Source organism: Lutjanus erythropterus, chromosome 15, assembly GCF_056507025.1.
Source record: "Lutjanus erythropterus isolate fLutEry1 chromosome 15, fLutEry1.hap2, whole genome shotgun sequence".
In the NCBI taxonomy this organism is placed as follows: Eukaryota; Metazoa; Chordata; class Actinopteri; order Lutjaniformes; family Lutjanidae; genus Lutjanus; species Lutjanus erythropterus.
In genome coordinates, this window is record NC_139331.1 from 17668924 (window position 1) to 17682954 (window position 14031).

Here is a 14031-nt window from a genome sequence, read left to right on the forward strand (position 1 = left end):
AATGAATGCACACATAAATACTTATTGTTGTTTATAAATGTAAAACAAATGCACATGCAACAACACAAACTTTTCTGATGCACACACAAATATTTTTTGTTGTAACTAAATGTAGTACAAATACACAAATATTAACGTATTTGCAATTTTGATCTACACATACACAAACTGTTGAACTTAGATGATCAGCGAGATGGTTCAGCCAATCATGTAAGTGTAGATTTGAGGGCGTCATTTAATATCACATGGCGTTACATCGACCCAAAGGTCAACCGCAACAGGAGTTTGGTGGCTGCTCCTCCGCAGGTAAGTGGTAACTCTCTTTACGTGCATGATTAAATATGTTTGAGTTATGAATGTTTGCTGAACTATTACTCTAGCGTTAGCTTACAAGCTAGCTATGTAATATAAACCTTGGATCATCCATTAGCTACCTAGCTAACTTAGCAAGTATTCATAACTCAAACATATTTAATATTTATCATCATTTATATATAAATCCTGAAGTGCATTTTTGAATCCTTCTGTGTGCGTTCATTAATATTGAGGCTGATCTGATTCCATAGAAAAGTACTGATTTATAACATAGTCGAGGATGTCATGATATATTGTGCAAAGTATAAAATAAATCAGGCAGATTGGCCTGATGCTGAATCTGACTACAGGATAACTGAACACAGATTTGTTTTCCATCATGAGAGTCAAAATCTTTCTACGTATACATCTACAAAATGTCATTGTGCACAGAGATATTTAATAAGATGAATACGCTTCTAATTGCAGGATTACAAGTCCCAATATTTTTCTATAAATGTCTTAAGTTGGGAAACTTCTGCCTTGATACGGATACAAATTGAAGCCTTTCTGTAATTCAGAACCACGAACAAACCAAAGCGTGAGACTCACATGGCTTCTTGGCTGGAGGGGGGATGCTGAGGCCGAGGTAGGCGCTGTTCTCCGAGTCCAACCTCCGCTTGTACTTCTGTCGCCCCCCTCTCACCCGGTCCAGACGTACACCTGCAAAACAACAACAACAACGTCATGCATGTGAACAATTGCTTCTAATGATAACAGTAGGGATGTACAATACAGATTTTTTCCAGCCGCTACGATAACCGATAACTACCTGGTTTTTACATTTTTGAATTTTAGAAAGAAGTTGATATAACCTGTAGTTTATGGACACCTGAGGGTAAGAAAGGCTCCAAAGATGTAGTGAGCAAATATGGATGGAAACCACTCTTACTGACATCACTATAACAACAAAAACAACAACTACAAACAATAGCTCTCACTCTTAAAATGTTCATCTAATCTTTCTAGTAAGGTTCATCAAAAACTTCCCACATTTGACTTTTATAGAGCATTTTGCCTAAGAATTCATATCAAATACTTTGACATAATCTGTAAAATCAGATATTATTATGCTGATATTTATTGTCATTATTAGAATAATAATTAATAATATAAATTTCCCATATTTATCGTGCATCCCTGGATAACATCCTCCATGTATATATTTTGCTGAATCATCAGATTTCAATGTTTTTCTTTTTTTTTTTTTATTGATTATCACATACGTACACAACAATAACTCTGGAGTATTTGTTCAGTATCATATAAAGCTTTGCCCAAAAATGTTTTTTTTCTGGTAACAATATATTCATAACTGATATAGCAAGCTTTTCTAATCATGTGGTAATTTATTCCTCCAGTAGTAACTGTACATGCATATGTTGGAACTGGGACAACAGAGTCTCTTTTCTTTATTTTTGACCTTTTAACTGACGGAGGGACAGTTCAGTCCCACCACGTTCCAGCTGGAAGAGTGTAAGTATCTAGTTAGTATACAAACAGACATATCTGGGATTATCTTGAGCGCCGTCTCAGAGGACACGGGCCACATCAGACGCACCTTATGTGCTGGATTTACACTCTCGTATTAAAAGTTGTTTGAGCATTGAGGGAGAGCAAACAGATTTTACATGGTCAAGTGGAATTGAGTCGTGCGAGATTTCCCAGTGACTCATATAAATTCCTTTGATTCCCCTGGAAACAAAAGAATCCGATTAGGATGGTCTTTCAATTTCCTGACACCGACTATCCACTAACCTAATTACCCAGCGTGCCCAGAGGGAGCTCATTCTTCCCAGCAAACACAGTGAGATCATTTTATGCCTGGCAGATTGAAGCTAAATCGAGAGCCCCTCTCCTAACACAGCTTTCCATTTGTACGCCTTAAAGTAATCAATAAGGCTTGCAAATAGACTTCTTGTTCTTTGAACACATGTGGATGCAGTTTTAATTAGTCAGTTAGGCAGCTTGGAACCGGGTCTGCGATAGATGGAGCTTTAGTAGGTGTTCGTACCATTACTCTTGGTTAAGGTGGATTTAAAATTATAAATTGTGCTTCAGGAAACTGTGCGAATGTACTCCAGATATTAAATCAATTCAGTAGCCTCTCTCTATCTAATGGCACACACAGGCCTAATAAAGGCATATACAGTTGGTAAAGGCTCTCACAACAATAAGGTGTGTAATAAAAACAACGTATTAAGCAGATGTATACACTAAATTCATGTACCATAGGGCTGTCAGACAATGAATTGTTGCTGGTTTTATCCCTGACCAGCCTCACATGAGTGTGCACACACACACCACACACACTCACAGACACACCTGAATCCGAATATGTTGTTCAGGAAAGCACAAATAATTAAGTGGAAACAGATATTTCATCTATTTGAAGTTGCTCATTATTATTAGCAAAAAGGCAGCTCCATTATTACGTCAGTGTAGTTTTAAAAAGTTACATCTACCTTAATCAACCACTGATTTTATGCAACAAGATTATGACCGTCAACTGAAGGATATTTTATATACTTGCATATCTACACTGTGTTTCTATCTTTGAAAATATACAACATTTTTTCAGTTTGCCATTGTTCAATATACCCAGTTACAGGGAGGCTTCAGACAGTTCATAAAACTAAAACAAAAAGAGAGAGCAGAGATAGATGAAAAGTACAGTAAGCGACTGTGGAAATATGATCCATAATTAATTACATGCCAAGATGAATCATTTTGCTGCTTTGTGGGCACAACAACTGCACTGTCAATGAATATTAGGTCTGACTGATTCTGCCTGATGACTTTCCACAGGTCAACAATAAGGATTGTCTGCTTGCCCAGGGCCAGTACAATGTCACTGCAGGCTAGTAAATCTAGCACCTCACTTGCGCAATTGCAAGTGAAAAAAACGAGAATTAAACACATTGCTTCTTCCAGAGCGATGATGGAAATAGCTCAGGAGCGAGCCTTCTCACTTTCTTCTTATCTGTTGAGAGTTGCACATGTGCAGTAATCATGAGAAACTCATCATCTCATGAGAAACTCCGAGTACGTATCGTGCAGTTACCTGAGCCGACAGCCCCTCCTAAGTGGCATAAACTTTGTTGCTGTTTATTTTTTATACAATTTGTACAGGGGCAAGTAAAAATCCACTTCGGGGATACAGATTTCTGACCCATTGGCCAGTCTGGGCAACTGAAATAAAACATTAACTGTGAACTCCGCCCCTGGGATAAACCACGCCCACTTCTGGTCTCCGTATGCAAACAGATAATGACATTTCTGTGCATCTCTTGTTCCTACGTCTTACGTCTTCAAGCTTTTCAAGCACTTTACAGCTGTGGTAAATTACTAATTTATGCAGAAAATGGTTATTTCATTCTTCATCACATTATGTCAGATGTTCTTGTGCTATAAAAAACAGCAAAGTTTGAAGTGTAAAAATGTATCACCTCTCTGTAAGTTGACTTGGCATCCTTGATAGCATGAGCCAATATTAAACATTCACTCAAACAGTTTTGCAATACATGTTGTTGTTTGTTAGCCTCCCACTCACTGTTCTATCAGAGGACACAAAGACAACAAAGACAGATCAAACTAAGTGTAGTCACATGTGCAGAGTGGTCTTCATTTTGCTTGAAAGGCAAATGCAATTACAATTCAAGCCCTGTATGTAAAATCCACGCATCTTCCAAACCTTGAAAACACTGATAGGACTGCAACAAATTATTATTTTAATTGCTGATTAATCTGTCAACTATTTTCTTGATTATTTGATTTATTGTTTGGTCCATAAAATGGTGAAAAATGTTGATCACTTAAATGTCTTGTTTTAGCAAAAAGCCATAGATATTCAGTTACTGTCACAGACGAGTGAAGAAACCCTTTTTCCCTTAAAAAAATGACTCAAAACAATTAATGGATTATCTAAATAGTTGACGATTAATTTAATAGTTGACCACTTCTCGATTATTCCATTACCCACTGCAGATGTAAACGCTACATTGAAATTCAAGTGTTTTCAATGACTTCCAGCACACGTATGAACCCTGACACACACACACACACATACACACACACACACACACACACACACACACACACACACACACACACACACACACACACACTGTTCTCTCACTGCTGCAGGCTGCAGGGTCATGTGGCTGCAACAAGCGACAAGTGACCAAACAGCCGGAGTTAGAATTCCAAGATCCGCGGGGGCTGTTTGAACTGGAACATCCAACTGGCCCATAATTAATAGACGCTGACAAGAATTAAGAGCTCAGCGCTAACCAGTTTCAGTTTACAGCTTAGCAGCGCTGCAAACGGCACAGACCCAAAGCAGGAGGGCACAGAGAATGACAGGGAGGAGGAGGAGGAGGAGGAAAAAAAAGAGGGTTGGATAATGTTGAAGAATAACAGGCAGGTTGGGGAATAAGACAGAACAAGCTGCTGTTTTTTGGCCGAATGTATCAGTTTTCTGCAGCATCTCTGTTTTTCTCTTTCTCTCACTTTCCCTTCTGTCTGTCTCTTTTTCAGCATCGGGTGTACATCTCCCTGACAGCCCTGCCTGTCCCAGCCAGCGCCTGATCCGACCAGCGCGGGATTATCTCCTCCCCATGTGATACGGCACAGTACCGAGAATCTGACCACAACAAGACAGCTGGATGAGGCCCCTTGTAGAGGGGAGGGGGCGGTTTGTGTCATCGTCAGCACCACATTCCACACCTCAGGCCCAAAACCACAGCGGCCTCCATGCTCCAAGACAATCAGGTTCAGTCTGTGTCTTGGTAGTCTGAGACATGGGAGGCCAGGCGGGCACACAGATCATCTTTAAAGCATCCAGATCCATTTTTTACGGTTGCTGGCCCTTCATAAAGTGTGGCAGCCAAAATATGGATGCAGGGGGTGAGGTTATGGGGTAGAAGAGCGTGGGGAATGGGCGGTGGTAGAAGTGTGTGTGCTGAATGTTATGAGCTCGGTAAGATCATACAGTATGCTACAGTATGCTCATAACTGAGTATGAGAGAGGCGGCCTGAGACACAAAGATTCTGGCTGACTGCTCATCCTCGCTGTGTGTGTGCGCGCATGTACATGTGTGTACATGTGTGTGGAAAGACGATGAGGCATGTTTGCATAGGAGCAATCTTTACGGCCACCTGACCCCAGCTTCCCTTTCGCATTCAATATCTTTATTGACTCGCGCAACCTTAAAGCATATTCCTGATTGAAGCGGCGGTGGTTTCCTTTATGTGGCGGCCGCTGTGTGTGTCTGCATGTCAGGTGGATTTATTTCATCCCTTTATGCGTTTATTTTTTATTATTCACATGTAACCGGATTCACTTCAACAAAGAGCTGCCAATCCTGCTTTTATGTCCACAAAGACAATGACTTAAAAATCATAGAGCCATAAGTTTGTTGCCAGGATTTTAGGTATAATGAAGTTCCACCAACAGAAACACCAGAGTCAGACAGATTTATATCAATCAGCCAATATTATCAGCCAATACTGGCCTATCACAGCTGTATCGGTCTACATCAGTACTGGCATATATGTTGTCCAACGTGCTGACATTATAACTTTTTTTCTGCCAGAACATAACACAGATTATTTGTATTTTTTATTTTTGTAGTCAAAATTTTATGTAGCCTATATCTAATCATTTTTCTTAATTCAAGTTTAATATATTTATTGTATATATATTTTATTAAAATTACTTATATTTACTGGTGAAAGTTTACTGTTTCAGTGACCTGATGGTATTTTGGACAATAAAATTATTAAACTGTAAAATATCCTGCCTCCATTTCAGATCTTTGTCTCAGTTGAGGGATTGTTACGAAGTTGGCCGATATTTTCATATTGGAATCTTTTTTTACTCCCTAATATCTTGATCAGCATTGGCCCCAAAAATCCAGTGTTGGTTGGGCTCTAACAAACATCAATGTTGTATTTTAATTGCGTTTGTCATGTTTTATTTATTGTGTTAACTGTAATTACAGTTAAACATGACTTCTGTGCTCTCAGTGGCTACAGGGATGCATACACATGAAACTAGAAACATGAAGAACAAATCAAGACCACAGGCATTAACAATTAATATTAAGAAATTAAAATTTATTTTTAACATTATTTTTGTGGGGGTTTTTTGGTTTGTTTTTTTTTTTACTGTGGAAACACTCCTGTTTTTGTTTGCATAGGCCTCCAAAATCAACAAAATATGAAAATTCCTTGTAGTAGCTTTAAGTAGGAAGACGGGTCAGCAATATAAAATGTACCAAAAAATGTCATTAATTAAAAAAAATGAGAATAAACAAAACAAAAACAAAAACAAAACAAAGACAAAGACAAAAGAAGAAGTCCTAAACAAAAATAATACACTACGTGAGATTTGTTGATTCTTCACAAAGGAAGCTCTATAGGAAACATATTTCATCACACACACGTGTAAATGTGGTTTGTATACATTGTGTATCAAGCTTGTGTGTTACTATATGAACATGTGTGTGTGTGTACATGTATCTCACGCAACTATTTTGAGCCCCTCACCTGTCAGAGGCACTTCTTTCTAGAGAATGTGTCAGAATTGGCCGGCTGGCTAACGCTGCCAAAGAGAGATTAGGAGCTCCCTATTTTAGCTGGGAAAAATCAGAGGGATGCAGTGTGCGCCCCCTCCTACACCCTTTACAAGGCGCAGAGACCTTGCCCTTCCAGGGCTACTTCTGAGGGCCGAGTCTGCACAGAGCAGACAAGAACAAGGCATCGAGCAGCTCTTTTTTTTTGATTGTACAGAATCTGGGTGGGCTGGAGAGAGAGACGGGGGGCATATCAGGATGGTGTCCCACCTGCTGTAACCCCCGATGGGCTGACAAGACAAAACTGGAGTTGTTCTCCCAGAGCCGCGCACACTGGCATCGCTTTCTTTATCATGTTTTACACTTTTCATAAATCTGAGCCGGCGTGTCCACAAGGGGTATTACTGTGAATTACTGAGCCACACTGACCACAAATGCAGCTGTAATCGAAAACATCTGCACGGCTGGGGACGACCGGGTCGATTCAGGATCCCCGGTGTATTGGTGCAGCGGGCGTCCGGTTTGTGCAGATTGTTCTGGGTGAAAGCGGCAAACACACAGAGGGGTGAAAGGTGTCAGCAGGGAACGTGCACGTCAAGGTCCGATTCCATGTCACTTGTCAGGGGTGATATACATTTGGCATGTGTGTACATGAATGTGTGTATTGTTGAGTGTGCGTGTGTGTGTGTGTGTGTATTGGAGGGTTGTAAAGAGGTCAGCTAAATCCCCTTCTTCAGAGGAACACGTGTTAGCCTCCGTGTCTGATCTATCACCTGCCAGACAGTGAGGACAGGCCAGTGCAGAGCCTCTGGGTGGGCGCTGACTCTCAGCTGCAGGCTGCCAGCTATATCTGACACCCGAAAACGCAAACAAGGCCCCGTACATGTGCTGCGAGTTTGTGCTACGAGGAAAAACCAAGAGGCTCAGGGTCAGAGGAGCTGTGTTTCACTCATTCTTGAGAATTGGGACAAAAACAAATTTTTAGAGGGGTTTGATTTTACTCTTCAATTATGGCTGGAAAATATATTTTAAAAGCTCAAACTCTCAGGTTTTAAACTTTGTAATGGGCCAACCTCCTAATAATTTAATTTTTATTAAACAGACTTACATTTTGTCAACTCTGTCAGACACACAAAATCAATTATAACACAAAGAACACACATTAGGTGTACAATGAGTTTTTTTTTTATTATTATGAATGTATATTTAATAAATATAACAGAAAAAAAAACTAATCTTTGACCTCTCTATGATGGAACTGACAGCCAACTGAAGGAGTTGACATCAAATACAATCCAGACTTTTATGACTGGGCAGCCAAAGCCACTTTATATATTTATTTATTTTTGATTAAACTGACAAGAACACTCATTTCAAACATATTATTCAATTATTAGAGAGAACTGACAGTTACATCACCTCAGTGAGCACTGAGGTTATCTCCATAAGATGGAAAAATAAATTTAATTAATTAAATAATTTTAATAAATAAAAAATTAAAGAAGTGAAAAACATTTTACAAATTAGATATAATTCACAAATCCTTAAAGATTAAATATTTGCAAAAAAAATGGAATGAGTGTGTTCGCGGTAATAATTTTTAAAGGACACGATTTGTGCAAATTCTCAAGAATGTGATTTAATAAATGCACAGAACATGACAGGCTAAACTGAATCTGTCTTCATAGATGTATGCTATTTAAATGTATACTGATTTGTTTTAATAAAAGAAAATAGTTTCTGTGCTGCCTTAAAATTTTAAGTTGACTGAATTGAAAAGACAAGTTGAGGCTATTTTGAAATGATTTCAAATAACTCTTTTAGTCAAATAAACTTGGTAATAGTTACGTTGTCCGTGAAAAACATGTTCAATGAGCTTTAAATATTAAGTTGGACCAACAACTCTTCTTCTAATGTATGACTCACTGTAATTTTTTTCTGGGAAAATGTAAACACAGACTCGTTTCATCTGATTTCAGGGAGAATCTGACCCGGTGGCAGCCATTAAGAATAACTACACAGATATATCCCGTCTTCTAGCTGATGGCTTCGTTTGCTAATGTAGAGGCATCATCATAAAAAATCATAAAATTAGACTTTTTCATAACTGGTTAAAAACTCCTAGTAGAAGCTTTAAGTTAGAAAATTCCTGTATGATTTTTCCAGTGTATCGGCTGAGGCTCTAAAGGCACCTGTGCAGTATAGACCTTTGCTATATCTTTATTTTGATGATGTAATCTTAGCGTATAGATTGGTTTCTGATCTAAGCCTATTGATTGGAAAGGGACCTGACAGTCTGTGATATTGGATATGGCTTTACTAATCTTTTGTGTATGTGGCTGGAGGAAAATAAGGCTGTAACGTTACCCCGGTAGCCACGTTCGCTCAGGAAAGACTGCTGATCCCTATCTGTGGTCGGGCGAGGGCGAGACAGCGGTGTAGGGTGCCAAAATAGTCTGGCAGCTTGTATTCATCCACCACATTACAGCGGTGTCAGAAAATCCCCACAAGCAAAGAATACACCACAGAAACACTGAGCTAACACTAAAAGTGGCAAACATCGACCTCAGAGGAGAAAAAGCTTAAGTGTCTTTAATTGAAATTGTTAAAAATGACAGAAACTCAGGACGCCAATGCTGCTGTTTCAACAGGACATACTTTTTAAACATGCTAATTTGCTAACATGATGGTATGATTACTTGATCAAACAGCTACGCAGATTTTCTTGCAGCACTGAAACTACAAAAATGCTCAAAATAAATCAGCAGAAAATAACAACAGCGGCTCAAATCACAAAATTAATAAAATGCTAATTCAGTCCAGAGGATTCCTGCATCATTTAACACCATACAGTAATGCTATGGGGATATTAGCGCTGCTATTAGCTGCAGGCACTGACTCCTGGCAGTAGTGAGTGACACCATACCTTCCGCGAGTTGTAATTACGTGAGAGTTTTTCCATTGGACCTGTGACCTTTTATCAGCCTCAGCTGGACATTTAAGGGGTCACTGAGCGAGGCTGGTTTCCTCAAACAGACGCCTGCCGCTACCTTCCACCCAGTACAGCAGAATCTGAAGAGAAGCCTGTCAACCACAATATTTTTCCTCTCAGACACAAGACATAAAGTTAATTTCTTGTCTTAAAAACTGTTCGCTCACATCAAACTCTAAACAGGAATGGAATTCACACACATAAACTGCACAAAGCTTATTCAATTTACACATTTTGCTTCCCCCGCTTCTTGCTAAATAGTGTTGAGTCGCTACTTCAGAGCAGTTGAGTTATTTGGACCTACACTGGAGTCCAAACACACCTGAAGCCACCAAAGCGGGCCTGAGAACTGAAGTCAGCTGATTAGCGGCAGGTGTTGCGGGGAGGAGGGGTTTCCCCTGCCCACCAATGGTGCTGCTCTATAACTGTAGCAGCTGGCACTTTATAATTCAGGATGGCATGCTTAGAGCGGAGCTTAGAAGAGGGTCCTGGTGGAAATATTAAGACACATTTAGAACGACTGATCGCATAAGTTCTCTCAACATCTTCTGCACTGTGAGCAGAGGCATTTCTTATGATACTGCTGCACTGGTGAAGAAATAACTTTGGGACTCTGTGAACAAAGAAAGTTTGTTACTTTCATGAGGAAATAACTATAAAATGTTGAAGGAGTAATCTGGAATATATTTACTGTAATAAATCGTAAATTGACCATAATACGTCATCAGAGATTAAGGAAACAGGCTAAGTTTAAATACTGCCTTCTCTAACAACAACACTACAGCTGTAATCTCTTCCTTTGAAATTTCTACTCATGTTAATCAGAGTTGAAATTCGTGCTGAATATTTGCTGAAAGAGTAACTGTCTTTTTATGAGTCGTAAGAAATCATTAATAATCTTTCAGAAGGAGTAGATGTTTATAATGGTTAAATTGAACAAAATGTTAATAGAGTAGGCAGCCAATGATGCCTGATCGTGTTTTTTAGATCAGTGGGCTTTTGTTTTAAGGTTAATGGACTAAGCTTTACATTGACAAACAACTGACAGCTTACAGTGTAGGATTTGTCATCGCTTGTTATTGTCAGTTAACAATGTTGCACTTGTCTTGCACTCCTGCAGTGTTCCTGCAGCCTGCCTGAGCTTCCTCGAGGCTGAGGAGGTAGGGGCGAGGAAACAACTTGCTTAAACCATACATCATATATTAAATAGGATTTCAGCCTATTTAGTCTATGGCTCAGACTTTCTATTTGGACTGCGGTACTCATTTTTGGGTATGCAATTGTTAGATATTACTCCTTCAATATTTTGGTCAACATTTATATGCTTATCATATTTGCCAATGTTCCCGATTCTTCCGGGAGACTTGTTTTTTTAACTGCCTTGTCCTGCTGTTTCACGTTCAAAAATGCAAATGTTACTTCTTATTAATGTTTGCTTCATATTCTGTTCAAAACAGGCTGGTTTATGTTGGCAGTTGAATGTCATTTGGTCAGCGACCCATTTTTGGGTCCTGAGCCTAAGTGTGTGAAACGCTAGAAAACATTTGTTAAAAAAAAAAAAAAAAAAAAAAAAAGAATCCAAGAATCAAAGTCTATGAAATGATCTCCAGACTTCCTGCTTTGGTTCAAAATCCCTGCCTGTTTTTGAACTGTCAAAGTTGGCAAGTATGATGCTAATAGCTGTAGAGCAGAAGACATCTGCATTCATATGACATTATGTGATTATTCCTTTTCCATGACCAGCTTTTGGCCACTTGTTATACGGTGATCTCATTACATGAAGTAGGGCAGGCTGCTGTCCCCCACTGATTCCATGATCAAAGCCCCCCCAAGTCTGAAAAAGGCCACGCCACGGCACTACGCCACCATTAAATGTCCTTTTTCCTTTTAATTGAATGCCATTACTTTCAGAGAATCACCTACTGTGCCACATGTCGCGGTGGCTATGATGCTGCATCTCAGGAGCGGCAGGTGGCAGAGGCTACGGCGTCAAATTCCCCCTCACACACACACACACACACACACACACACACACACACACACACACACACACACACACACACACTCACACACACACACAGACTGTCCACATCAACGGCTTAGCTCGGCCCGCCACAGACAATACCCCGCCGTTTTTCCTCTAAGCATGCGCTAATAGTTTCAGCTTTATTTCTGAAGCAACGTTGTTTTTTCTGGCTGAGAGTCAAAGCCTCGGTGTGAGATATTTGGGCCGGGATGAAGACATCAAGAGTGGGCGCATGTATAAATAGTGCTGTAATGGCAATACAATGGTTGACCCTTCATTGTGCGATGAACAAACACAGCTACGTCAGGACACAGCGAGGCTGTATCAGTGGAAGTGAACCAAGAGCCTGACATACAATCTTGTGTTACCAGCACAGATTGCAGTTAACTGCTGCCGGCTTCTATTATGAGACGTGTTTGGTGCTGGCAGAACACAACAAAACTGTATGACCATGGTTTTATTTTAGGAAATTTATGACTTGTGTCTCTAAGTGGAGCCTATAAACAAATACTTTAAATGGTCCTTTTTATGTTGGGATATATATCAAACAATCAGTGTGGATGGCAGCGGGCTGAAGTCCAGAACTTAACCTACTGTAATGTGTCTCCAAACTGGGATACAACACCGTACTTAGTGGAGTCTCATGCTGGTCTTAAGTTTGTTAATGCCATCAGAGCTCCAACCCAAACCTAATGTCCTACTGTTGGTACGGTGGAGTTTTTACAGTCTCTGTGCCCAAGTTGAGAAAACAGCCCTACCCCATCCTCGGGTATCATCAACCCCTAGCTCACATTGATGGGAAAATTCTGAGTCTTAGTCATGTCAAATATATACGTCTATGTATATATATATATATATATATATATATATATATATATAATTCACTGCAACACAACAAAAAAAGTATAATGGATTTTGTCAGTGGGATATTTGTCTGAGTTGTTTGTAAACGGACCAGAATGATTGTTTATAACTGAGCCTCATTCCCAGGATGTCAAATACCTACATTTTGAGTTGGTAAAGCTGCACACGCCAGGGTCTCTGCAAATCCCGCGACCACCACACACCTCTAGTGGGTCACAGTCATGATTGAAATGATGTATACATGAGTCTATACATGTACATCTATTTATACATATATCTGTTTTTCCTGATATCCTCTTAGAGTGTAAGTCACACTGAATGTGTATCAGGTATGTGTGTTTAGATGTGACTGAGTTATGACTCCAAGAAGGAGTATAAATTATGAGGATGTGGTGGCGCTGAGGATGTTAAAGAACCTGAGCTGTGTCACAGCCACTGTTACAGCTTCAAGTGCTGACAAGTGGGCCAAATCAACGCCCAAACTATAATAACTACCTAACTGTTGTTTTCAGAACACCAGCATTCACCTCTGTCTCACACATCTCCTCCCACGCCTCACAGGTCGAAATCCCCTGATCTAAAGTAACTAAAAGTTGACAGAAAAATGCCTGACAGTGAAATAAATGACATGGAATTCAACAAATAAATAACACACAACAGGCTTCTTAGCTCGCTTGCACTTGTCACCAGTGTTCAAGAGCTACACTGCCACAATAACAAAGTGTGCATTAAATCATTTAAGCAAAAGCAACTTTTTCCACATTAAGTATCAGTGCAGATGTCTAAATATAAATGTTGCCTTGTAACAGTGATGTTAAAGTGTATCAATGCAACACTGTGAATAGAAAGGTCCTCATAGTGTTACTTTATGTGCCATCTTTGATTTTAATATAATGGATTTATTTGTTTTTTTAAATTTTTGGGTACACCCCACATCCCCGCTTTTCTGTTTGTATGGTTACATACAAAACAATAAAAATACACTCTGAAACATGTATGGACAATTATCACATAGCTTCATTTGATATATTTGTTATCATTAAAAAATAGGTCATATTTTCATAACATAAGGCATTTCTTAGGTCTGGCTGCATAAAAGTCGAGTTCCTATAATGTACAGTGAGATCCCAATTCAGAAACAGACATTATAATACTCCGTACAAAATCATAACTTACAGCTCGACTCTCTGCATCAGTGTGGAACAGTCTTCTAGCTA

At 39.4% G+C, this 14031-nt stretch overlaps 1 protein-coding gene across 1 annotated transcript in view; it reads right to left on the bottom strand.

Moving 5' to 3' along the window:
* The window catches only part of LOC146314269 (steroid hormone receptor ERR2-like), a 50002-nt gene that overhangs the window by 14577 nt on the left and 21394 nt on the right, over positions 1 to 14031 (bottom strand). The window contains exon 4 of the mRNA XM_084737131.1: positions 907 to 1017. Within this exon, the coding sequence (XP_084593257.1) occupies positions 907 to 1017 (111 nt within the window). The remainder of the gene's footprint in view (positions 1 to 906; positions 1018 to 14031) is intronic.